This window comes from Myxine glutinosa, chromosome 7, assembly GCF_964187855.1.
Source record: "Myxine glutinosa chromosome 7, kmMyxGlut1.1, whole genome shotgun sequence".
Taxonomy (NCBI): Eukaryota; Metazoa; Chordata; class Myxini; order Myxiniformes; family Myxinidae; genus Myxine; species Myxine glutinosa.
Window position 1 is genome coordinate 159,796,120 of NC_136267.1, and position 24,208 is coordinate 159,820,327.

The window sequence follows — 24,208 nt, forward strand, 5'->3', positions numbered from 1 at the left end:
CTTACATGATAAATATAGGTGATGACTTATGGCCATACGCACAAAGCACACATGGCGGCACTCACTTCGCACTGTGCGTCACATGTCTACAAAGTATGCACACATGCATGCACAGCTTAAAACTGCAGTGGTTTTTGAACAAATGGAGGGCACTTAATCAATCAGGTCCATAACATTAACACAAGCAGCTTTAAAAAATACATGTTTGTTTAATATACACAAAGAATTAAGTTAAGCACCCCCCCGTTTTTTTACAACCTCGCACATTACAAGTTTGTTGTCGTCAAAACAGTGTAATATACCCATGATATTGCTATATTTTCTGGAGAAGTGATATTATGGTCACATAAAAACATAACAATCATGCCGTTTTCAATATTTTATTCTGAATAATTTAAGGTGAAATTTTTTGGGAATTTTAGGCATATTTTCACCTCAATTTAAGTATGGAGCTATAGGTCCATCACGGACAGTGTGGATGACGTTTATGTTTTCTAACGTACAGTCATTGTTCTGAGAAGACCTCTAGCGATCTTTGCGTCAATAACGTGTGTAGGACCCACGTGATCGGATCACTGACTCAACCCTACGTCTCATAGACCCTGTAAGCCGTCGTATGCGTTGCTGTGGCAGGTTGTTCCATTCCCGATGTAATGCACGTTCCAATTCATCCAGATTGGCTATTGGAGGGACCATCTTCGCAATTTGTCGTCCCAACATGTCCCAAACGTGCTCGAGGGGGTTCAGGTCAGGACTGTACGCAGGCCAGGGGATGGTTGTCACAGCACCTTGCTCCATCCGATCACGTGGGTCCTACACACGTTATTGACGCAAAGATCGCTAGAGGTCTTCTCAGAACAATGACTGTACGTTAGAAAACATAAACGTCATCCACACTGTCCGTGATGGACCTATAGCTCCATACTTAAATTGAGGTGAAAATATGCCTAAAATTCCCAAAAAATTTCACCTTAAATTATTCAGAATAAAATATTGAAAACGGCATGATTGTTATGTTTTTATGTGACCATAATATCACTTCTCCAGAAAATATAGCAATATCATGGGTATATTACACTGTTTTGACGACAACAAACTTGTAATGTGCGAGGTTGTAAAAAAACGGGGGGGTGCTTAACTTAATTCTTTGTGTATATATTAATACCTTGGATCGAATCAAGTGGACGTCATTCAGTTCTTTGTGTAGGATTTGTCGCACCCATCCATCTTGGTACAACCTGTATGCCTCGAGGGATTTATACTTCTTCAACTCATCTTTGGTATAGGCCGATTTGCTGAACAACAGGTAGTTGATCACGTCGATGTGGGTCACCTGAGGCCACTTGCTCACATTCTTCTCAAATTGATCATTTGATAGACCATAAGGGTCACACCCAATGACAGAAATCTTCTCTTTGTAACGAACAAGAACGTCCGGGGGGAGCGTCTCTTAGTAGCCAAGGTTGGCACTCGCACTGCTAGCCATACTCAAGCCTGGATCTACCGTATCCTTACGTACACTCCAAGTCTGTTCTACAGGTAGTTGGTTGCAGGTTGACCCACTGCCCAGGTGTTCACCAGTTCACTGGTCCACGGCAAACTTAAACCGAATGTTCTGTGTTTGTTGGGCAACAATACGTAATATAAACTAGATGGCACCACACTCCACATGAACGTGACAAAACAAACAAAATTACTTTATAAAACAGACTTTTTGCGATCCGCATTCACCATAAACCAACGCAACAAATCAATATCAGCGCACACGGACAGATTAGCTTGGGTATCAAAATGGCCGCCGCGCAATGTGAGATGGGTAAACTGTGACGTCAGTGAAAACAAAGGATAGACCGCCAGACACAAAGCAGACACTCGGACATTTATGCCAATGGACCCCCAGAATCAGAGCAGACACTCGGAGGATTAAGCCAATGGGTCCCCAGAATCAGAGCAGACACTCGGAGGATTAGGCCAATGGGTCCCCAGAATCAGAGCAAACACTCGGAGGATTAAGCCAACAGACCCCCAGAATCAGAGCAGACACTCGGAGGATTAAGCCAATGGACCCCCAGACTCAGAGCAGACACTCGGAGGATTAAGCCAACGGACCCCCAGAATCAGAGCAGACACTCGGAGGATTAAGCCAACAGACCCCCAGAATCAGAGCAGACACTCGGAGGATTGAGCCAATGGACCCCCAGACTCAGAGCAAACACTCGGAGGATTAAGCCAATGGACCCCCAGACTCACAGCAAACACTCGGAGGATTAAGCCAATGGACCCCCAGACTCAGAGCAAACACTCGGAGGATTAAGCCAATGGACCCCCAGACTCAGAGCAGACACTCGGAGGATTGAGCCAATGGACCCCCAGACTCAGAGCAGACACTCGGAGGATTAAGCCAACAGACCCCCAGACTCAGAGCAGACACTCGGGAGAATTACACCAACACACTCAGTTACGTAATGGGTAGAGCGTCCTCTTTGAACATTGGAAGGTTGGCAGTTAGAAGCCTGGCTGATTCATACCAAAGTGTTGAAAAATGGTACGTGCTGCTTCCTTGCTTGATGCTCAGCATTTAAAAAGTATTAAGCATGGACAAACAACAACATAGGTTGGCAATACTGATGCAGGCTTTTGTGGGCCTAATGGTCTCCTCCTGCATTTAAGTTCCTTGCAACGGAACATGTATATATTTCATATTTCTCATAAGTTATTACTACAATGGTAACTCGCACGAATACACAAACACCCTTTTTCACAACAATATCGTTTTTTCTTCTTAAAGGTATTCTGGGAGCAGAGTGTGGCAGGACTTCTTTGCTTTAGAAATGAGGATGATAAGAGTAGTTGAGGCTGAGATGATTTTGTGCATGATGTTCCTTAATTTCAGAATGGCTTTGCAGTGGTCCGGCCACCAGGTCATCATGCGGAGGAGTCAGCGGCAATGTGAGTCTTACACACTTCCTATCTGGGAACAAACGTCATGTGTTGTGTTCCTTTTCAATATGGCTAGAGGTGATCGAGGGTAGCTCATGGTTTAGCCTCAGAGCCTTTCCTTACACAGCCTGAATTGCTTTCACATTTACAAAATATCAGAAAATGTCACCATATATTAGAATGGCTTCTGGTATAACCAACTGATGACAAATGAAGCTTTAATATGTGTATTCTTATATGGATGTATATGTATATATTTTTAACACACACACACACAGGTGGAAGCAAGGCATCTTATTGTTTTTATCGACAATCTGAATCCACTCCTTTTTCCAAGTAAACTGACTAAAAGTTAAACCTTGAAAAGGACTATGAAGACCATTCTAAAAGTTATCTAAACGAGATTCTCAGTAATTCAAGATGGATGTCTCTAACAATAGTATGTTTTTCTCCATAAGTGTATGAATAAAAGCTGTACAGACAGTCTGTTTACCTTATGACGTCATGAAAATTCTTAATTTCACGGAAATCCTACAGACACAGCTCTGACACTCGAATAGCCGCCCTTCTCAAAACAAAATGGCCTGAAATGTACACATGAGAGATTGGGACCCAATTGTACATGTGAAGCTCAAGTGTCTTACGTATAGATGCAAAGCTGGCACATACCAGCTCGGATTGGCCTAGGCGATCATGGGAATACCTCTTTACTTTGGCATGCCTCCGATGTTGGGACCATTTCCTTCTTACCAACTCCTTATTGTCCCCTGTCGCACCGCGGAGCGAAAGGGGCACTATGGTTTTACCCTCCGTCCGTGTGTGCGTCCGTGCGTGCTTCCATCCGTCCATGCGTGCGTACCCTTGTGAGCGGAATATCTTGAAAAATAAATGAACTACTAACTTCTAATCTGGTGTGTGGGTGTATCTCGGCATCAGGAAGAACGCAATTGAAAATTGGGTCGCCACGTCAAAATCCAGGATGGCCGCCACCATATATGTCTGAACCTTGTGAGCGGAATATCTTGAACAATAATAGTCCGGGCCCTTAGGGATATTTTGGGGCCGTTTGGTTCAAATTCTTCCAAAAGCACCAAATTTGGCCCAGATGTTGCCCATGCCATACTCTTTCGATTTTTGACGGGCGCCAAGACGGGCGCCCCTTCCCCCCCCCCCCCCCCCCCCCGGAGGGCCCCATATTGGCGAAATACTAAATGGCCGCCACCACCGCCACCATTAGAGGAAAATCAGTTAAATAACCAAAAGGGTTGGAATCATGTATGATACCACTTTTCAGGGGGTTTCGAGATCCAGGAATCCAATTATGATGTTATTTTGATGATTCGAGGTCAAGGTCAACCCTCAAGGTCATCGTAAATGTCATTTTTCAGTCAAACCTGTCGGTTTTTGAGTTTTTTGTCAAGATTTACGTGAGGTTCATCATTTTATGTTTCTGGGTTGGGTAATCGAACTCTGACCTTATTTTTGACAATTAGAGGAAATATTTACATGTCTATTTCCTAATTTTCAGGCATATGCAGTTCATCAGTCTAATTACAAAGGTACGGATTTTGATGTTTTATGAACTGTATGCCATATCCTTGTGTTTAATTTTTGTGCGATCATGATCCGGGTTCATGTATACACGATTGTATACATGTCATAAATATGACGTCATAGGTCATGTGACCTGGCGGCCATATTGGATTTTATGAAAACTTTAAAAATGGATCCCTGCCTTCATTTTTCGATCGATTCATTTTGAACTTTGACCACTTATAGTACGCCATGTGATTGGATGCATATCCTAATTATGACGTCATAGGTCAGGTGACATGGCGGGATGGACCGGTATGGTCCCCGGATCATACCGCCCTTGGCGCCGGTCAAAAATCGAAAGAGTATGGCATGGGCAACATCTGCGCCAAATTTGATGCTTTTGGAAGAATTTGAACCAAAATATCCCTAAGGGCCCTGACTATAAGCGAAGTATCAACTTCTAATCTGGTGTGTGGGTGTATCTAGGCATAAGGACGAACGCTATTGAAAATTGGGTCGCCACGTCAAAATCCAGGATGGCCGCCACCATATATGTCTGAACCTTGTGAGCGGAATATCTTGAAAAATAAACCAACTACTAACTTCTAATCTGGTGTGTGGGTGTGTCTCCAACCCACTTGCAAATATTATGGACTCTTCCATGTTTTCTGCGTCTTCTACTTTGTCAACTCACATCACTTCACCGACGGGGGACCTAGACGTAACGCTTGTTTAAACAAACGCTTGTTTACCATTTTTTCTCACTTTTTACACCTTTTGCACCACTCAGTATAACAACCTGCACCTTCACCCTTCGACCTTTCTTTGGGGAAAATAAAACTTTTTGATGGGACATTTCATATTTGTCGGGCATTTAATGACAAGAAACACGACGTACAATTACTTGTAATTAATTGTTCGAGTTTCTGCTCTCAAATTCGAGGTTCGAACCCCGGCCTATTCATAACAAAAGCTTTAAACATGGTACATGCTGCTTCCTTACTTGATGCTCACCATTTAAAATATCTTTGTAAGGGAACTCGTATTTATTTATAGTTACTTTTTTTTAGCGGTAAATCGTATAGTCTACTCCATAAATTTCAGTAATTGCCTAACCTGTATTAAAAGCTCATTCTTCCAGAGCAGGTGAGCGAATCCTAAGTCTCATAGGGAACAGCATCCTGTCCGGCATTCAAATACCCCTTCTCTGTCCACTGGTGAATTCAAACGGTGTTCTGGCCGACGCTGTCAGATTGATGGTCATGAGAGAGTAGCAGGGTAGGGAGCTGCAGTCATGATCGATTATTTGTGCCTGCCAAAGTCTTTTTTGATCCTTGGCCTCCTTTTGATAACCGCCAGGCTCTAAGCTAGATGCTCGAGTGTGAAGGCGTGCCGTGACGGCTGGTGAATTATACGTGCATACTTGTGAAAAATGAACGGACATTGGCTGCATAGTCTTAGCCTGAAAATGAAAATCTCACCTGTTGAAGCAAAGTTCACGTTTTAAATATATTTGTGTAGAACAGATACCTGCATTTTTTTGACTTTACAGGCTTATCTACTTGCTAGACGTGGCTAAATTCAATCATGAATCCTTTTTTTAAATTATTCTTTGTTCATCTGATTGGCAGACGATTGTGTTTGAGCATCATGAGTAACTTTTATGAAACTCATTATAAAGACTGGACTTGTTGATTGAAAATTGTTTTATCTAGCTGAATATCTGTCCATCAGGTCGCACTAGATCTGCCAGCAACCCTCTTATGGTTAAACTGCCAAAATCAAGACTCTGTGCTCACCTTCACTCTTTCATTCCTCTTTTCTCCCGCCTCTGGAACAAACTCTCTCACTCTCTTCAATCGCACTCCTCCCTCCAGGTCTTTAAAACAGCTGTTCACCACCATCTCTTATCTTCCCCCATCCAAAACCTTGATCTTTTCTACCCCCATTAATTCACCCCAGATCCACTTTTTTGAAATATCGACTTCTTTCCTGGAAATCCTAGCAGTGTCCATGTGGTTTTTTTTTTACCTCTCCCACCCCACCCCCTTCCCATGCCTCCTTCCCCCAAGCCCTCACCCTCCCACAGATCTCCCGATGTCCCTGCTCTCCATCTTGTTCTCCCGCTCCCTTTATCATGTTTTATGTGTCAGTTTGTCTTTTTGTGATCAATGTTACCTCTTACACGAGCCTCGATCTTGTATACAGAAAACAAAAATGCATTCAGGTTGTGCTTATTTGGTTAAAAAGATTCAATGGTATATTTGGAAAAGAGTAGCCCATTGCCTGCTTGTACCTTGGGTAAAGTCACGGATTGGGGCTTCCTGTGTAAGTCACACAACTTGCAATCATTCGCTGAAATGTGGGTATTCCACATGCGTGGCTTTCTGCTTTACCTGATTTTCCTATATTTCCTTAACTAGTGGGAATCCCTTGAGTGCATAATGTGCTGCGGCACATTCTTGGAAATGCACTTTACAATTTTTGTCATTTTTGAAATAAATTTTTATCAGTCACAACATATCATACTCCATACTCCATATCATGAGGAAAGCGTATGGTAAAGACAACGCACTCTAAGCACCAATATTGTAATCACCACTGTTGGAGATGGAAGGATCGAGAAAAATACATTGAGTCACGAGGTGAGGTAAAATGAGGTGGAGAAAGGGTGTGAAAAACACGTTGCACCGTAATCACCAATATTGTAATCACCGTTGTGTGAGGCGAGATACCACCAGGTGAGAAAAGAGTGTGATTTGCCACACCAACCTAGATGGACTGTGGTTTGCTAATGCAGATAGATGCGATAACAATAAACATGAATAACAATGCTGGGAAAAACGGTCACACCCAATCAACAAGTAAAGGGAAAAACGGGCACTCCCAATTAGTTAGTGCCACGACCAATCAACTAGTAAAGGGAAAAACGGGCACAAGCAAGTTGTTAGTGCCGTGACAATTGACGAGTGAAAGGAAAAACGGGCACTCCCAATTAGTTAGTGCCACGACCAATCAACTAGTAAAGGGAAAAACGGGCACAAGCAAGTTGTTAGTGCCGTGACAATTGACGAGTGAAAGGAAAAACGGGCACACCCAATTGGTCAATGCCGTGACCAATGGACAAGTGAATATTGGCGACATAACTACAGCCACACAAACCTCTATTTATTCTCGTAGCTTCTTGATCTGTTGATGTAATGTACTTAAATGTATGCGTCTTGTTGAGTACCTTTTTGTGCTTGATTTGTGTGCCCTTATTTGGGCCGCTCATTCTTGTTGACCTTTTTCAGGTTTGTGGCTGTTTCCTCCCCTTTCTTATTTCCGTGCTCATTTATTCCCCTGCACTGCATTGCCTTTTCCCCCCTCTCGTACTTGCTCTCCCATTCCATATAAAGAAAAATCTCTTCCATAAGCCTTGATGTCTCTCATAAGCCATCCTCGACTCTTTCGAAAAAAGATTAATCTAAGATGGAAATCAACATACATTCAACCCAGTGTATCTACTTTTAAGTGGAAGAGTGCAGTATAAACAAATGCTTTACATTACAATGACCTGTTTGAAATTGCATTTACTCACAGGGGCTTCTGCTTCTTCAATTCTGTGGCCATCGCTGCAAAAGTCCTGCAGCAGAAGATGAACCAGAAAAAAATATTGATCGTGGACTGGGTAAGCAAATCAGCACAGCACATTGACAAACGTTTGCCTTCACCGAGTCCTAGCCACATGCTGTGCAGCTGTGCAATCATTTTGCTTCCTGTGTCGAATATGTGTTATTTCTGGAACTTCAAAGGTTTTCTTCTGTGTTTGGGTAGAGCAATGCAAGAAAAAATAAATACATCACGGTATAGAACAGTCCCGAGAATTGGACTGTAATCTTCGATCTGCCATGAGCCATTGGACGACAGCCAAAGTATAGGTCCTTGTTCGACAGGCACTCCTTGGAGATTGAGAAAATGGCAAGTTACTCTGCTGTATGTTTCACTGGCCACTTAAAGTAATTCATGCAGTGGGCGTCTTAAGCATTTGTAATCCAGGAATGAAAACCGCTTACTAAACTGGCTTGTTATTCTTGCCTTTCTGTCAGCCATGCATTTATTCCATGGAAACTGTTGCAGAAACGCACAGGGACTTCCTGTCAAGGAGCATAAGCAGTGTGATTTGGCAGATTCTGCAAAACTTTTCTTGGTCTCATCAGTTGAAGTTGTCAACTTCGGGGATGCTTTGGTGCAATTGCGGTTGATGAAGTCTCAAGTCATTGGAAATGTCACTTTAAATAGATCAGCCGAGAGCATATTGCATCTCGAACCTGCATTTTTGACATTGTAAGCTTAAATCTGTTGGGTATTTTTTTTTCCATGGGGCATATATTATGTTAATTCTGACATTGCAGCTAATATATGTTATTCACCTGGGTCATGTCGTTTATATTGGTGTAAATGTCAGTCACTTCGTTTTTATATCAGACCAACGAATTACTGGTCACGCGTATTTCACTGCAATTCTCCAAGTTGTTGTTTGTGATACCTGGGAGCAACATTGAGTCCGAGTGTGACACTGATGATTTCAAAATGTTTAATCAAGCAATTCTAAGGTACTGCATATGAACATATAATATTTCAAGCTGAATGGTTGTCAGAAATGATGAATTATTAATGTTGAGGGAGGTATGCTAACCGCCGTGGGAAAGAAGGTGATGCGACATTTTCAGACACTAGGGCATGCCCGTACTATATCTATATCTAAAATTATATCCCCCCCTCTATTTACATGAAATGGTTTGGTCCATGAAATGTTTTGGTCCATTCGCAACGCCAAAGCGAACGGCGAACGCTTTACATGAAATGGTTTGGTGCATGAAATGTTTTGGTCCATTCGCAACGCCAAAGCGAACGGCGAACGGCTTGCGAGTACAGTGACAATCCCCCCGGGGTTTTTATTAGTTTTAAAACATAGTTTAACGCCAACATAGTTTGCAAACGTGAAATAAATGAATACGCTCTCAAATGTGCCATCCGAGGCAGAGTGTGTCCGCCACGTTCGGCACACGCGATAGCTCGCTGCTCTCTGATTGGTTGAATCGTTTTTTGGACATAGCTCGGTAAGTAATTGTCCGATTAATATGAAACCTTGAAAAGGCACATCCTCGGGTCCCCAGCAATATACCTGGCAAGTTTAAAGTATATCGGACCCGTGGTTGTCGAGAAACAGCGGTCACAGACAAACAAACAAACGTACAAACGTACAAACAAACACACAGAGATTACTGGAATTATAGATAGATGAGTCTTTCTTCAAAACAAGAAAGACTCATTACAAAGATGAGTTTTCCATTCATTGTGAGAAAGTTTGCAGATCTTTGTTTTTACTGTTTGGTTCACGGGTTATCAAGTGACCACTATATTCGTCGTGTGTGCGTCTCTGTGTGTCTATGTGTCCGCAGCATAACTACCCGATGATATCATCCGATCTTGATGAAACTTGGGTGGGAGGTTGATATCATGATCTAGTTGTGTCCTGCCTCGAGTGGGCGTATTGCACCCATTGTGGGCGGAGTCACGCCCGAAAAAGATGTCTTTTTAGGGGGTAATCGATTTCAAGCTACATCTTCTCCGAGGGGTTTGGTGGAATCTGACAGGGGTTTCGATATTTGGCAAGGCCAATGTCATGTGTCCAGCCCCACGGAGCTCGATTTTTCATTTATTTTTTTTTCATTTTTATTTTATTTTTATTTTTCATTTCATTTTTCACCGAATTTTCGGTATTGTGTACCTAACTAACCTCATAACTGATTATACATTATTTTCTATCTCATTTCAAGGTCAGTATCCTTCGTTTTGACATTTCCGAGCCTGGCCTGTCCGGGCCTAGTTTCGGTTATAGTCCGTCCTTTGTCATTGAATACCATCGTCGTCTCCTGACTTTTTTTGTTTTAACTTCTTTGAACTTCTTACTGTTTCCAGACAATCTCCCTACTTTAGTCGGTTCATTATTTGGATATTCAAACTTTTGTTTCTTACAGGAGTGAGGTGAGACTCATGGAAGAGCAAGGTAGAGCTGACATTGCAACAAACATCAAGGGAATGAACAAACAGGAAAACATGAGAGGGAGGACAAACTAAAACTAGAACGGCACTCGGTAGAGAGCATACATACCTCCGCTAGGCTGAACAGTTTATGTTCTGTATCCACTGATACGCCGGATCTGGATTAGGATCTGAACCAAAATCTAATCGGCTTGTTCTTGTCACCTAAACAACTCATCCACCAAGTTTAGTCACAACTCATCCACAACTTTTTAAACTATCATGTTATATATCGCTTTTCGCCAGATCTCTCAATGGTGAAGAATCACTTAGATATTAAATAATTCTCTTGTCCGAATCCATTTTCAGATCTTCATCAAAATCGAAACGATTTGTCCTTGTCACACACACAACCAGTTCACCAAGTTTCGTCCAAATCCGTTCACAACTTTTTGAAATAACCCGCTATGTCTCGTTTTTGGCCCTATCTCCCATTGGTGAAGAATCTCTTAAAAAGTTGGAGTTGCCGGATCCGAATCCGGATCTTCACCAAAATCGAATCATTATGTCCTTATCACATACGCGACATCTCTGCCAAATTTCGTCCGAATCTGTCCACAACATTTTGAGATATCTTGTTCACAAACAGACAAACAAACAGACAAACAAACAGACAAACAAACAGACAAACAAACAGACAAACAGACAGATAAACAGACAGGGGTGAAAATATATCCTCCATCCACCTTGGGTGGCGGAGGTAACTAGCAAGTAAGGTTAATGGGGGTTAATAAATATCATAGGGTGATAAGAGATGGCGGTGCAGCACTTGAAGCCCGAGAAAGAGCAAGACCTTAGTCCCAAACCCATCTCTTAATCCTTAGTCCCAAACCCATCTCTCTCTGTTCCCACCTTTCCCAGTCGAACCCAACTGCTCCTGAACTCTGTGTCCTTCTCTCCTGACAAGGTGGAGGAGTTTTTGTCAAACCTCGACTCTGATTCTGCAACTGGACCAGACGGCATCATCACACGGGTCCTAAAGTCCTGCTCTGCCGCTCTATCTCACCCTCTCTCTGTTCTTTTCACCCTATCTTTTGCTCAAGGTCATCTGCCAGCATCCTGGAAATCAGCTAACATTACCGCTTTACACAAAAAAGGTGCAAAAACAGATCCTTGCAACTACAGACCAATCAGCCTGCTCCCAATTATCAGCAAAGTCATGGAATCCATCATTGCTTCGGATATGAAATCTTTCCTCTTCTCCAATGTCTTGATCTCTGATCATCAATTTGGTTTCAGACCAGGTCACTCTACTCTGGACATGCTGCTTCTGCTGTCTCAACAATGGATGGAGGTCCTCAATGCCAAACAGGAAATCAGAGCTGTCTCCCTTGACATATCACGTGCCTTCGATACGGTCTGGCATCCAGCTCTGCTCACCAAACTCTCCTCCTATGGTATCCATGGAAATCTCCATGCATGGCTTGTGGACTTCCTCTCTGGTCGTAGTCAACGTGTGGCCCTGAATGGATTTCTCTCATCTCCCCTTCCTGTTCAGGCTGGAGTTCCCCAAGGCAGTGTGCTGGGCCCTGTGCTTTTTCTGGTCTTTATCAATGATCTCTCCGACTCTCTGGAAAATCCTCTCTATCTCTTTGCTGATGACTCCACTCTCTGCCGCTCCATTTCTCTTCCCTCAGATCGGCAGTCTGCAGCCTCCTCACTCTCTGAAGACCTGGACAAAATCACAGACTGGTCAAACAAGTGGAACATGTCTTTCAATCCTGACAAATCTCACTCTCTTACTATGTCTCTCCGAAAAGATCGACTGGACAACCCTCCCATCTACTTTCTCAACAATCCTCTCCAAGAAGTTCTGTCGCTCAAGCTTTTGGGTCTCACTATCTGCCATGATCTTTCTTGGGAAAACCACATTTCCAAGCTGGCCTCCAAAGCCAGTCGCCGACTGGGCATCCTCCGTCGTGCGAAGTCCTTCCTCGGCACACCTGAGCTCCTCACCACATACAAGGCTTTCATCCGCAGCTCAATGGAATACTGTTCTCCCCTATGGGCTGGAGCTCCTGCCTCACACCTGGCTCGGCTTCATGCTGTTGAATCCAAAGCTTTCAAAATCATTGGAATCTCCCTCGATGAAGCTATCTCTGAGGGCCTTTCACTCACTCACCGCAGGCAGGTAGGTGGTCTTTCTGTCTTCTACCGACTCCTCTCTGGCCTTGCTCCCCCAGCTCTCTCTGTGCTCTGTTCCCCAAATATTCCTACAGGTCGCACAATATCTGCCAGCAACCCTCTGATGGATAAACTGCCGAAATATCGGCTCTCTGCTCACCTTCACTCTTTCATTCCTCTTTTCTCCCACCTCTGGAACAAACTCCCACACTCCCTTCAATCCCACTCCTCCCTCCAGGTCTTTAAAACAGCTGTTCACCACCATCTCTTATCTTCCCCCATCCAAAACCTTGATCTTTTCTACCCCCACTAATTCACCCCAGATCCACCTTGTTTGAAATTCCAACTTCTTTCCTGGAAGTCCTGGCAGTGTCCATATGTTTATACCTCTCCCACCCCTCCCCCCAAAGCCCTCTCCCTCCCACAGATCTCTCGATGACTCCATGTCTCTCGGTCCCTGCTCTCAAATGTTGTGTTTGTGTCATTCCCCCTCTCTCCCCATCTTGTCTACCGCTCCCGATGTTATTTGTTTTATGTGTCTGTCTTTCTGTGTGATTAATGTTCGCTCTTTCACGAGCCTCGATCTTGTATACAAAAAACAAACAAAAAAAAAAAAACACAGAACAATCTATGGCAAATGGTTACATAGACAGGAGAAGCGAAGAATAAAAGAGTTGTGTGCAGTCAGCCTGGATTTTGTACGTTTAACCAAGAGAGGGTTACTGGGAGAATGTGTGCATACTGGAGTAGATAGGGAGGGTTGGAGGAATGAGGGAACAGAGGGAGCAATGTTGCATCAGAGTTGGTAAAAAAAATAGAAACCATCGAGCTGACTGCAATGTGAAAGCAACAGACCATGTGCTTCGGCCTCATCACAGGATATTCCAATAATATTGAGAGCTTTAATTTCCACAGAATCCAGCAGAGACAGATGTGATGCTGGAGAGCCAGCCCATAGTAGAGAGTCGACATGATCAACAATCGACATGATTTTCTCACTTCGGCAGCTACAGGAGAAGCGTCGCGAACAGCGCAGACCACTCACATTGCCTTCATAGACCTCACAAAAGCTTTTGATCCCGTTAGCTGAGATGGACTTTTCAAAGTGCTGTGAAAAATAGGCTGCCCTCCTGGACTTATGGGTGTCATTTCTTTGTTCTGTGAGAACATGCACAGTTCCATCAGTCACAATGGAGCAACATCAGATGCTTTATAGATCTGCAGCAGGGTAAAGCAGCGCCAACTCTTTCTCTCTCTCTTTGGAATATTCTTCTCCCCACTGCTATCATACGTTTTTGGTGACTCAAATGAGGGTGTCTATCTGTATACCAGAGCTGACGGCAAGCTGTTCAACTTGGCAAGACTTCACACCAAAACCAAAGTGCGTAAAGTCCGAGTCCGTGAGTTGTTGGTTGCTGATGGCATCCCAAACTAAAATTCACTTGCAGCAGATTGTAGATCGGTTCTCCCGGGCCTGCAAGGAGTTTGGACGGACGGTGCGTGAAGCAGCTCAACATTATGGGCCAGGATGTAGAGACTCCACCTTCCCTCAACATCAACATCAACAACATCACTCTGGAGGTCGTCAACAGCTTCGCATACCTTGGTTCAACAATTATTAACAACCTGTCCCTTGTTACCGAAACCAGCACCAGGATTGCCAAGTAACCGAAAAGAATGTGGACCAACAGCAAACTAACCAAAAAGACAAAGCTCTGTGTAGGCCAGTGGGAAATTGATGAGAAATTGTGTGAGAAAGGATATGAATGAGGTGAGGGTGGTTGGAGAGTGGAGAGAGTTGGCTGAGGACAGAGGGAAATGGAGGAGTATCATGATCAAGGCAGGGCAGAATCTTGGTACCATTCAGCCTCACCCCTTATAAAGGGAAGAGAGAAAGAAGAAATGTCTATGACTCATAGTAGAGGTTCATTACATGCACAATTACAACATTAGAAGACAGAGGTGGGGTAATCGAAAAGTTACATGACCGAAAGGTAGTCAAAGAAGATGTGCCTAATATTAGAGGAATATATATATATATATGTATATATATATATATGTGATCGGACAAGCGGACAACCGAACCGCCAGACAGCTGCAGGTGGCCTGGTATTCAAATGTCAATTCAATAAATGGACATATCGATTTACATCCGGCACATCAAACATTACGACATCAGTAAACACACGGAATCTCGTGCGCGCTCGTGCAGAGAGCCTTCGGAGCATTGTGGAGTTAAATACCAGTAAACACTCTGAACATCGTTTATGACGAATACCCTCACCGAATGATGTACATCAAAGAAGCAAGTCGGAGTAATTTGTTAATCAGTAAAGTGATGTTAACACATGTGCTAACAATGAGGATGACTAATCTCTCAACGTTGTGTATAAATGGCACCCGTATGTGTTTTTTTATCCTGTCTCCAACTTTCATCCCAGTAATCCATTTAATTCTGTCCTCAAAAAAATATATATATATATATACTGTATTTATTGTAACGTTTTATGGGGGGCTGGCATGAAATACCTCGTAGGGAAGTTAGAAATGTGCAGAGTAGAATGCTCCGTATGCCCCAAAGAAGAAGAAGCCCACCTGGATGTAACTAAGTAGGGAATCCGTTAGGGTAAGGTCATGTATACGTGTCTCCATACAAAGGGATGGAGCTTGTGTTTAAAAATATAGGGACTATAAGATTAACTCCCCAGTTTGTAGTTGCCCTCGGTGATTTCTCCCTGTTGTTTTATTACAAACTAGCAGAGTTACCCGGAGTTGCCCGGAAAATAAAGTCACATGTGCGTCGTGGGCTTTTTGTTAGAAAGGATAAGAGCATGGTCAGAGGAAGCCACGCCCCTTGGGCATGCCCCGAGTTTAAATCTGATCCGTCCATGTTTTTTGTCATGAAAAGTTACCCCCCATGGCCCCCTTCTTCCCTCTATAAGTCACTTCCTTTGGCTGTCCATGAGGCACAACCAAAGAAACAGACGTTCACAAATAGGGTTATAGAAGATAAAACGCCATGCCACAAACTCGCCATTCACAACCAACGCCGCCGGGCCGACAGAAACAGCATTTGCTGATCGGCAAGGAATCCCCAACGTCATCGGAACATTCCCGAACAGAGATTAGACTCCGCCCCCCGACGACTCGTGACGGGGAGGCCACGCCCCGAGCTTCTTGACCGGTTAAGATGCCATGGAGTGATGAACAGAGCTCGGTGATTGGACAGAGTGTGACGTCAGTGTGGAACTCTTGGTCTCGCCATCTTGGTCTCTCTCTCTTCTGTTCCTGGCTGCTTGGTGGACGGTCGCTCCTCTCGTGTGCGCTCGTGCAGAGAACCTTCGGAGCATTGTGGAGGTTTTACAATGTTGGAGGAGGGGGTGTTGTTTGACTGATGGTGTCTTTCGGGGGAGCTGGGGCCACGTTGCGCTTGGCGGTGGAAGCGAGGAAGGGCTGGTTGAGTGCCTCCTTGTGCCTGGGCGTTTTCTGACCTGCGGTTTTGGCGCCATTATCAGGGTGCGTCCCGCGCAAGCGCCAGCAGCATCGACCAGCCTGCCCTCGACGCACTTTCGGCCATAGTGGAGAGTCAGCCCTACAGGAAGTGAAGTTATTTTTTATTTATCTTTTTCTCTTGTCTGTATATGAGTCAGAGTAGAGGATCCTCAACCTCGGAATTTTAGTTTACCTCACCTTTCTTTGTCTTTTACATTGAATGAATGAATGAATGAATGATCGTTTTAAGGCCATTTTTCCCTGCTAGAGCGGGGGTTAGCCTTGTGGGCCCCATGATGATCATGGTTCCCTGTTTGAGGCAATATTTTTATGGCCAGATGCCCTCCCTGACGCCAACCCTTGGACGCGCTCTTACGATGTGCAGGGATACGGTGTACCTATTCTAAATCGGGGTACACACCGTGATCATTCATCCCAGCAAGCTGGTACTCAATTTGCCGACCTCGGAAGGATGACAGGCTGAGTCAACCCGCCTGACGTTAATTCAGCGATCGACCGGGATTCGAACCCAGGATCCTAGGATCCCAATCCGGCACCCTAACCGCTAAGCCAACACCAGGCTATTACAGGCTATAACACCAACACCAGGCTATAACATCAGGCATTACTGTAAATAAATTTATATTTGTTGAATTTTACTTTCTGTCCGAGTTCGTTTCTTTGTGCTTTGGGTTTGGCATAACCCTGTGTGTTCCTGATCAGATAAGGCTTCGAGCCTTGACCAAGTGCGCCAAAAAACAATCCAGCCAAGGTTCGAAATATGCATCAGAGTTAAAGCTCATTTCGGTCATCCGTCACACAGGAGTCTTAACCCCGGGGACGCGACAATTTGTTGTCAAGGAGTGGGATTTCAACCCTCTGGGGAACATTTGGTGTCAGGTCATGTGATTTGGACCCGGCGGACACTCGGTGTCCGGGGGAACGAGTGCGACACTCGCTGAGTGAAAATTGCACTCAGCTTTTGGAATTTAAATTTTTAACGATCAACTCTCTTCCTCGGAGGGAGGATCGATTGTAGTACCGGGGTGTCCAAATTTTTAGTCGATTGGTGTGCGAAAATGCAACAACGTGTATGGAGAAAGTGTATGGAGAAGCGCCCTTCTTTGATGAAAATAGTGAATTGTGGAAAAATTGGCACGGGTAATTTGAGGGTTAGATGCAAAGTTGAGGGGGAATTTTGTGAAATTATGGTTGATACTGGGGCCAGTGAGACCATTATTTATCCCAGTGTGTTCGACCAATGCGTTGGAGGCTGGGAAAAAATTCATAGGTTGGTCGGAGACAGCCTTCAACTGGCTGCGGTGGCGCCGGCGCCAATATTGGGCCGTGGGTTGTAAGGATGGAGTTGGGCAGTCTGGAGGTCAAGGTGGTGGTATGGGTGGCCGAGGTGAGTGAACCATGTCTCCTGGGATTGAGTCTCCTTGTTGAACACAATTGTCCACTAGACCTTGGGCGAGGTCACATGTGGTTGGACACTGGGGGCTGGATTTGGTTGGACTGGGGGATGCCACTCACTGTGACCATGCCTCCCAGGTCCGAGGCCTTGGGAATTGGGGAGTTGGCAGCAGGTGCTCACCACATTGGCCAGCTTGGGCTAGTGGAGCCGTGGTCCTCACAGGGGGCAGAAGGATGGATGGTGGGTCGCACCCTTGTGGACACTCGTGGGCCATGTTGGCGGTTCGGCTGCTCAACTCATCCGATAGCCCTCGCACGGTAGAGGGGTGGAGCTGTCGTAGCCAAGTGTAGTCGTGTAGTAAAGGTCACGGGAGGAAGCGGATCCACATGCTTGCCAGTATGGCCGGACGAAAATTTTTGGGGAAATTGATTGGCCCCATGGGATAAATTTGAAATTAGGCGTGGTGGATGACATTCTTGGACATGACCAACCTGCGACGACCTGCACTCAAGGTAAGTTGCCTTGAGGTGTCCTGTCCCAAGTGTTCGGTACTAGCTCAGAAATTGGGATATGAGTAATTTGGAGTGGCGGTCGGTGAGTGGATCGGGTTGTGTGTCAAAGTGTCTTGTGTTTGGCGTTTGTTATATGTGTAAAAGGTTTTGTGTTTTTGTGTTGACATGAGGAAGTTGAGTTGTGCTTGGAGTGTGAATGTGGGAATTCACATGTAAGCAGGCCTTGGCAGTGTAGGAACACAAATGATATTTTGCACTGCAGTGCTTGAGAATTAAATGGCAGCGTGGGAGGCAATGTCGTTTTGGATTTTGTGGGTGGAGAAGGTGTGTGTGTCCTCAGGTATGGATCAAGCTCTGGAGGAGCGGTGACTGCGGCCCCACCGAGGTAATTTGTCCCTGGCCGCTGGTGGTGTCTGGAATTGGAGACCCGTCAGAGGGGGGTCTGGTTGGGCGACCAGTGGGTATGGAGACTCCTGGTGACCCTGAAGAGGCTACGAGAGCCTGAGACCTAGAGACCCTGGATGGTGCCGAGACCCTACCCGACGGGACGTACAGCTAAGGAGCTGTTTGACTGTCAGGGGCCGAGAGTTGAAGGGGGGGGGGGGGTGGAGGGGTGAAAAAGTTGCAAGTTGGGTACTTGCTTTTGGAATGCGGGCACCATAGCCTGAAGTGCCCCCACCATCTGGTTGTATGGTACCTCCCCGCTGCCTAATTGAGGAATCACACACGTGTGTAATGACATTTAAGCCATGGTCTTGCAGGGATTGGAATGAGTGCTTTTGGATTATTGGGGTTTATGTGTGAGTGAATGGGGGAAGATCCACTGAGCCATGTCACTAACCTGTACCACAAGGACAGGGCCCGCGAAAATTTGGGTAAATTGGGATGGCTCCGCAGGTAACGTTGGGCACTGTGGCATCCACCGGGGAATGTGGTCTTCAGAACGGGGAATTGAACAAATGTTTCGATTTTTTTTGAATAATTTTGTGGTTAAGATAGAGTTTTCTTGTGTGTTGACATTTTTCTATCCGCTCCAGGAGTTAGGAGCGAGGAACCCAAGCTTTGTACATATTTGAATTGTTTGCTTAAGGGGTGTATAACGTTAAGGAGAACAGGTAAGTTAGCTACGGCTCGCTTCCCACAGCCCTTCCTAATTTATTTCATCGGCTAATTAAGTGTGAGTTTGTACGCGTTAAGGCTGGAACGGTACCGCCTGTATGTTTAAGTTATTGCGAGTGTCTTGTTCAGATAACTTTTTGATTGTCCTTCGTACTATACTTATCGATGAGTTGCAAGGACATGAGGAGACAATGAGAAAATTAACACAGCCATTAAATCCATGGAAAGCACACACTCAACAAAGATAGTGTCTTGAGTCCAAGTTCAGCAAAAATGGGCTCAAGACAAACTATTGAGTCTGCGTCCCAGACTTGAGTTCGACACAAGTTATGCAGTAGATATCCGACATGATTTGGTCTATCATCAAGCAAGCCAATAGGATGGGAACAACAGGAGTGCACATACCTTTGAACTGTCTAGTTTGGGTCCATTCCTGACCCAGCCATCCACTGTCAGATTGGTGCTTCATAGGAAGGGCATTGGATCATGAAGTACACCATCCCTTGTATAGATGTTAAGCCAGATATTCCATCTGCTGCCGAAGATCACACGATATTTCACAACTAGATGGTATTCATAGAATACTTACCCCATGCAGTCAACTTGATGCGAAACAATGACTGTTTTTGAAGAGTATTTTTCTTTGATCCAATATGGCTGCCAGACAACGTCTGGGGATCATTACTAACATCCATTCACCATGGGGAGTACTTGACAATGAACCATGTTTCAATTTTTTTCCATTGAGCGGTTTCAGAGATATTAAGGTGCAACGTTTTTTCGAAGATGGCGTCCATACCACGTGACCTGTGACGTCATAATTATGATTCTAAAAAATTCTGCAGGTGGAGGTGCTCCTGTGGTGAAATTTATTTGGCAATTGGACCAACGGTTGCCAAGAAAATGTATTTTAAAAATGCAGAAACACACGTATGCATGTACACATGTACGACTGTACGTACGTACACCGCACGTACACATAACGCCGATCGCTTAACCCTGCTTTTCGCTTCGCGAGAGCAGGATAGAAAATAGGCAAATTATGTTCATCACCCTGAAGAATTTATACATTCCTGCCATGCTCATTTGAACATCAGATTTAACCAGCTGGTTTGTGAAAGACGTTCACTGATGATACCAACCGCAGAAATTGATGTGAATAATTTGGGTGGTTGTTGTAGTAGTCGTAGTAGTATTAGTAGTAGTAGTAGTAGTAGTAGTAGGGGGAGTAGTAGTAGTAGTAGTAGTAGTAGTAGGGGGAGTAGTAGTAGGGGGAGTAGTAGTAGTAGGAGTAGTAGTAGGGGGAGTAGTAGTAGTAGTAGTAGTAGGAGTAGTAGTAGGGGGAGTAGTAGTAGGAGTAGTAGTAGGGGGAGTAGTAGTAGGAGTAGTAGTAGGGGGAGTAGTAGTAGTAGTAGGGGGAGTAGTAGTAGTAGGGGGAGTAGTAGGGGGACTAGTAGTAGTAGTAGTGGAGTAGTAGTAGTAGTAGTAGGGGGAGTAGTAGTAGTAGTAGTAGTGGGAGTAGTAGTAGTAGGGGGAGTAGTAGTATTAGTGTAGTAGTAGTAGTAGTAGTAGGGGGAGTAGTAGTAGTAGGGGGAGTAGTAGTAGGGGGAGTAGTAGTAGTAGTAGTAGGGGGAGTAGTAGTAGTAGTAGTAGGGGGAGTAGTAGTAGTAGTAGTAGTAGTAGTAGGGGGAGTAGTAGTATTAGTGTAGTAGTAGTATGGGGAGTAGTCGTAACAGTAGTAGTAGTAGTAGTAGTAGTAGTAGTAGTAGTAGTAGTAGTTGAAGTAATATTTATGATCAAACAATATGTTGCATTCGTACTATGACCACAACTCATTAATGATGCAACCAGCAAGCAAACTTCATAAACTGTCAAATATCCATTCGCTTGATAGATACAGTAGTTCATTCTGTGCAAATTGAAGCTTTCATCAAAGTTTTGCATTCTGTAACTTTCACCAACTCTTCGTTCTCTCTCCTAAGAATCATGTTTTCTTTTGGCAGGATGTCCACCATGGGAATGGCATACAACAAGCTTTCTACAACGACAACAGCGTACTTTACATGTCAATTCATCGCTACGATGATGGTTGTTTCTTTCCTGGCAGTGGTGCTCCTGAGGAGGTGGGTATAAAGACTCGTGGTGGTGCAACGAGGTGTGCCAGCAATAACTATGTGACTTTTTTTTGTCAAATAGCAGCTACCTCCAAGATTTGCACCTGAGTTATGTTTGGTACAGATTAATCCTATGACTGTTACTCTAAAATTCAGCTTTGTGTTTCTCTTGCGGTATTTCCAAAAAACTTGACATCTTCAAGTAATTAATCAGTTTAAAAAGCTTTGGTATTTATGTCCAGAGGAATGCTGGCAAACGAGGAAGCCATAAATACAGTAGTCAAAGTCACAAGGTTTACGAGAAAAAGTGTGGGTGGAATTCATGGAACTTGATTCATGTGGGAAAGCATGGGAATTTTACTTTGCTTTGTATCCTTTTTTAAAGGCGCGAAAGGCGATTCATTTTTTTACCCATCGACCAAGACTTTATGCTACAGATTATGTCTGATGGCTATTTCTGCAGGAGAACCATATACAGTCAGGTGAAAAAGTAAGTACACCCCATGTAAAGTTTTGACTTTTTCAACATATTTCAACATACAGCTATTTGATCTTCATTTCAACAATATTGATAGATAAAGGTGATATAATATAACAAATATCATGAAACATTTACATTTTGTAGTCCATTGTATAATTTAAATAAACATAAATGCAAATTTCGCATGTGGAAAAAGTAAGTACACCCCTACATTTATCACTACTTCAAATACCTAAAATTAGAATCAGGTGCACCAGCTCAGGTGCAAATGATTAGAACATCGTTAGAGAGGATCTTGGAGGAACCTGTCTTATTTAAACCTCAGACATTTAGTTTGGTTTGCTCTTTGTTGTTGAAGTGTGCGGCGTCACCATGCCTAGATCAAAAGAGCTCTTTGAAGCCTTCAGAAAGAAGGTTATAGATGCCGACGAGTCTGGGAAGGGATTTAAAAAGATCTCCAAACAATTTGAAACCAATCATTCGACTGTCCGGAAGATCATCTACAAGAGGAGAAGATCCCAAACAACTGCCAACTTGTTCAGGCCAGGCCGCCCCAGCAAGTTCAGCCCGAGAGCAGACTGCAAGATGCTGAAAGAAGTCTCGAAGAACCCCAGAATGTCATCACGGGACCTACAGGTAGCTCTTGCCACTGTTGATGTCAAAGTGCATGAGTCTACCATTAGAAAGAGGCTGCACAAATTTGATCTACATGGGAGGTGTGCCAGGAGGAAACCTTTGCTGTCCAGAAAGAACATCAGGGCAAGACTAAAGTTTGTCAATGAACACCGAGGCAAAGACCAGCACTTCTGGAACAATGTGCTCTGGACAGATGAGTCAAAGGTAGAACTATTTGGCCACAGTACCAGAAGACATGTTTGGCGAAAACCAAAGACAGCATTTGACCACAAGAACCTGATACCAACTGTAAAGCATGGTGGTGGAAATATTATGGTTTGGGGCAGCTTTGCTGCATCAGGACCTGGGCAGCTCACCATCATAGAATCCACTATGAATTCTTCATTGTACCAGAGGGTGCTTGAGGATAATGTGAGGCCATCTGTCGGAAAGTTTAAGCTCAACCGAAGGTGGACCTTGCAACATGACAATGACCCTAAACATACCAGTAAATCCAGCAAGGAATGGCTGAAAAGAAAGAAATGGAGGGTTCTGGAATGGCTAAGTCAAAGACCGGATCTAAATCCCTTCGAGATATTGTGGGGGATTTGAAACGAGCTGTGCATGCAAGAAACCCCTCAAACATCGCACAGCTGAAAGAATTCTGCACGGAGGAGTGGGCAAAAATTTCTCCCTGTCGATGTCAGAGACTGGTAGACAGTTATAAGAAACGCCTACTTGAGGTTGTTTCTGCCAAAGGGGGCAATAGCACCTATTAGAGCCAAGGGTGTACTTACTTTTACCACATGCGAAATTTGCATTTATGTTTATTTACATTATACAATGGACGACAAAATGTAAATGTTTCATGATATTTGTTATATTATATCACCTTTATCTATCAATATTGTTGAAATGAAGATCAAATAGCTGTATGTTGAAATATGTCGAAAAAGTCAAAACTTTACATGGGGTGTACTTACTTTTTCACGTGACTGTAACTTCCTTGCCTAATAAGTGTCGTTGAAGAAAACTCACAGTGAGTTAGGCACATTTGAGTTCCACATAAGTTCTGCATTTCTCCATTAGAAATGATAATTAGGTAATACTCGGCCTAAATATCCGTTTCTTGGTCAAAATGAAGTCAAAATGTTGTCATCCATTTTCGATTGTTCAATCTACTCGATTTGACCCTGCATGATCAAAAGCGCATGAATTATCTCATTTTCACAAATCATTTTGCCCAATTGTGATTAGTAGCATGGATCGGCTCGCTACGCTCGCCTCACCACACGTCGCGGCAGAGGCACGGGCTTGTTTTAACTGAGGATAATGACCTGGCTGAATTTGAGTTGTTGCGCTGTCATGATTTACACCAATCATAATACAAACATTTCTTTTGTACAAATTTATTTGTAATATTGGTGATATTATTTATTTGTTATTTATTTGTAATCTAAAAAGGTCCAAGTGGTCTAAAGCTCTAAATGGTAAAGGGTCCAAGCTGGCCTAATGGGTCTTACAGGTCTTTGGGGTCTTAAGGGTCTTCAGGATCTTCAGGGTATTTAGGGTCTTCTGGATCTTTTGGATCGTCATGGTCTTTAATGGTCTGCAGGGTATTTAAGTGTCTTTTGGGTCTTCAGGGTATTTTTGGGTCCTCTGGATCTTTTGGGTCTTCAAGGGTCTTTGGGGTCTTTTGTGTGTTTTGGGTCTTTAGTAGGGGTATTGGTGGTCTTAAGCATCTTGGGGGACTTAAAGGGTCTTCAAAGGT

General features: G+C 44.0%; 1 protein-coding gene across 1 annotated transcript in view; it reads left to right on the plus strand.

Annotated features, from left to right (window-relative positions):
* Window positions 1–24,208, plus strand: part of LOC137430902 (histone deacetylase 4-like) — a 500,554-nt gene that overhangs the window by 317,945 nt on the left and 158,401 nt on the right. The window contains exons 17-19 of the mRNA XM_078782462.1: window positions 2,894–2,949; window positions 8,059–8,146; window positions 21,231–21,350. Coding sequence (XP_078638588.1) covers window positions 2,894–2,949; window positions 8,059–8,146; window positions 21,231–21,350 — 264 coding nt within the window. The remainder of the gene's footprint in view (window positions 1–2,893; window positions 2,950–8,058; window positions 8,147–21,230; window positions 21,351–24,208) is intronic.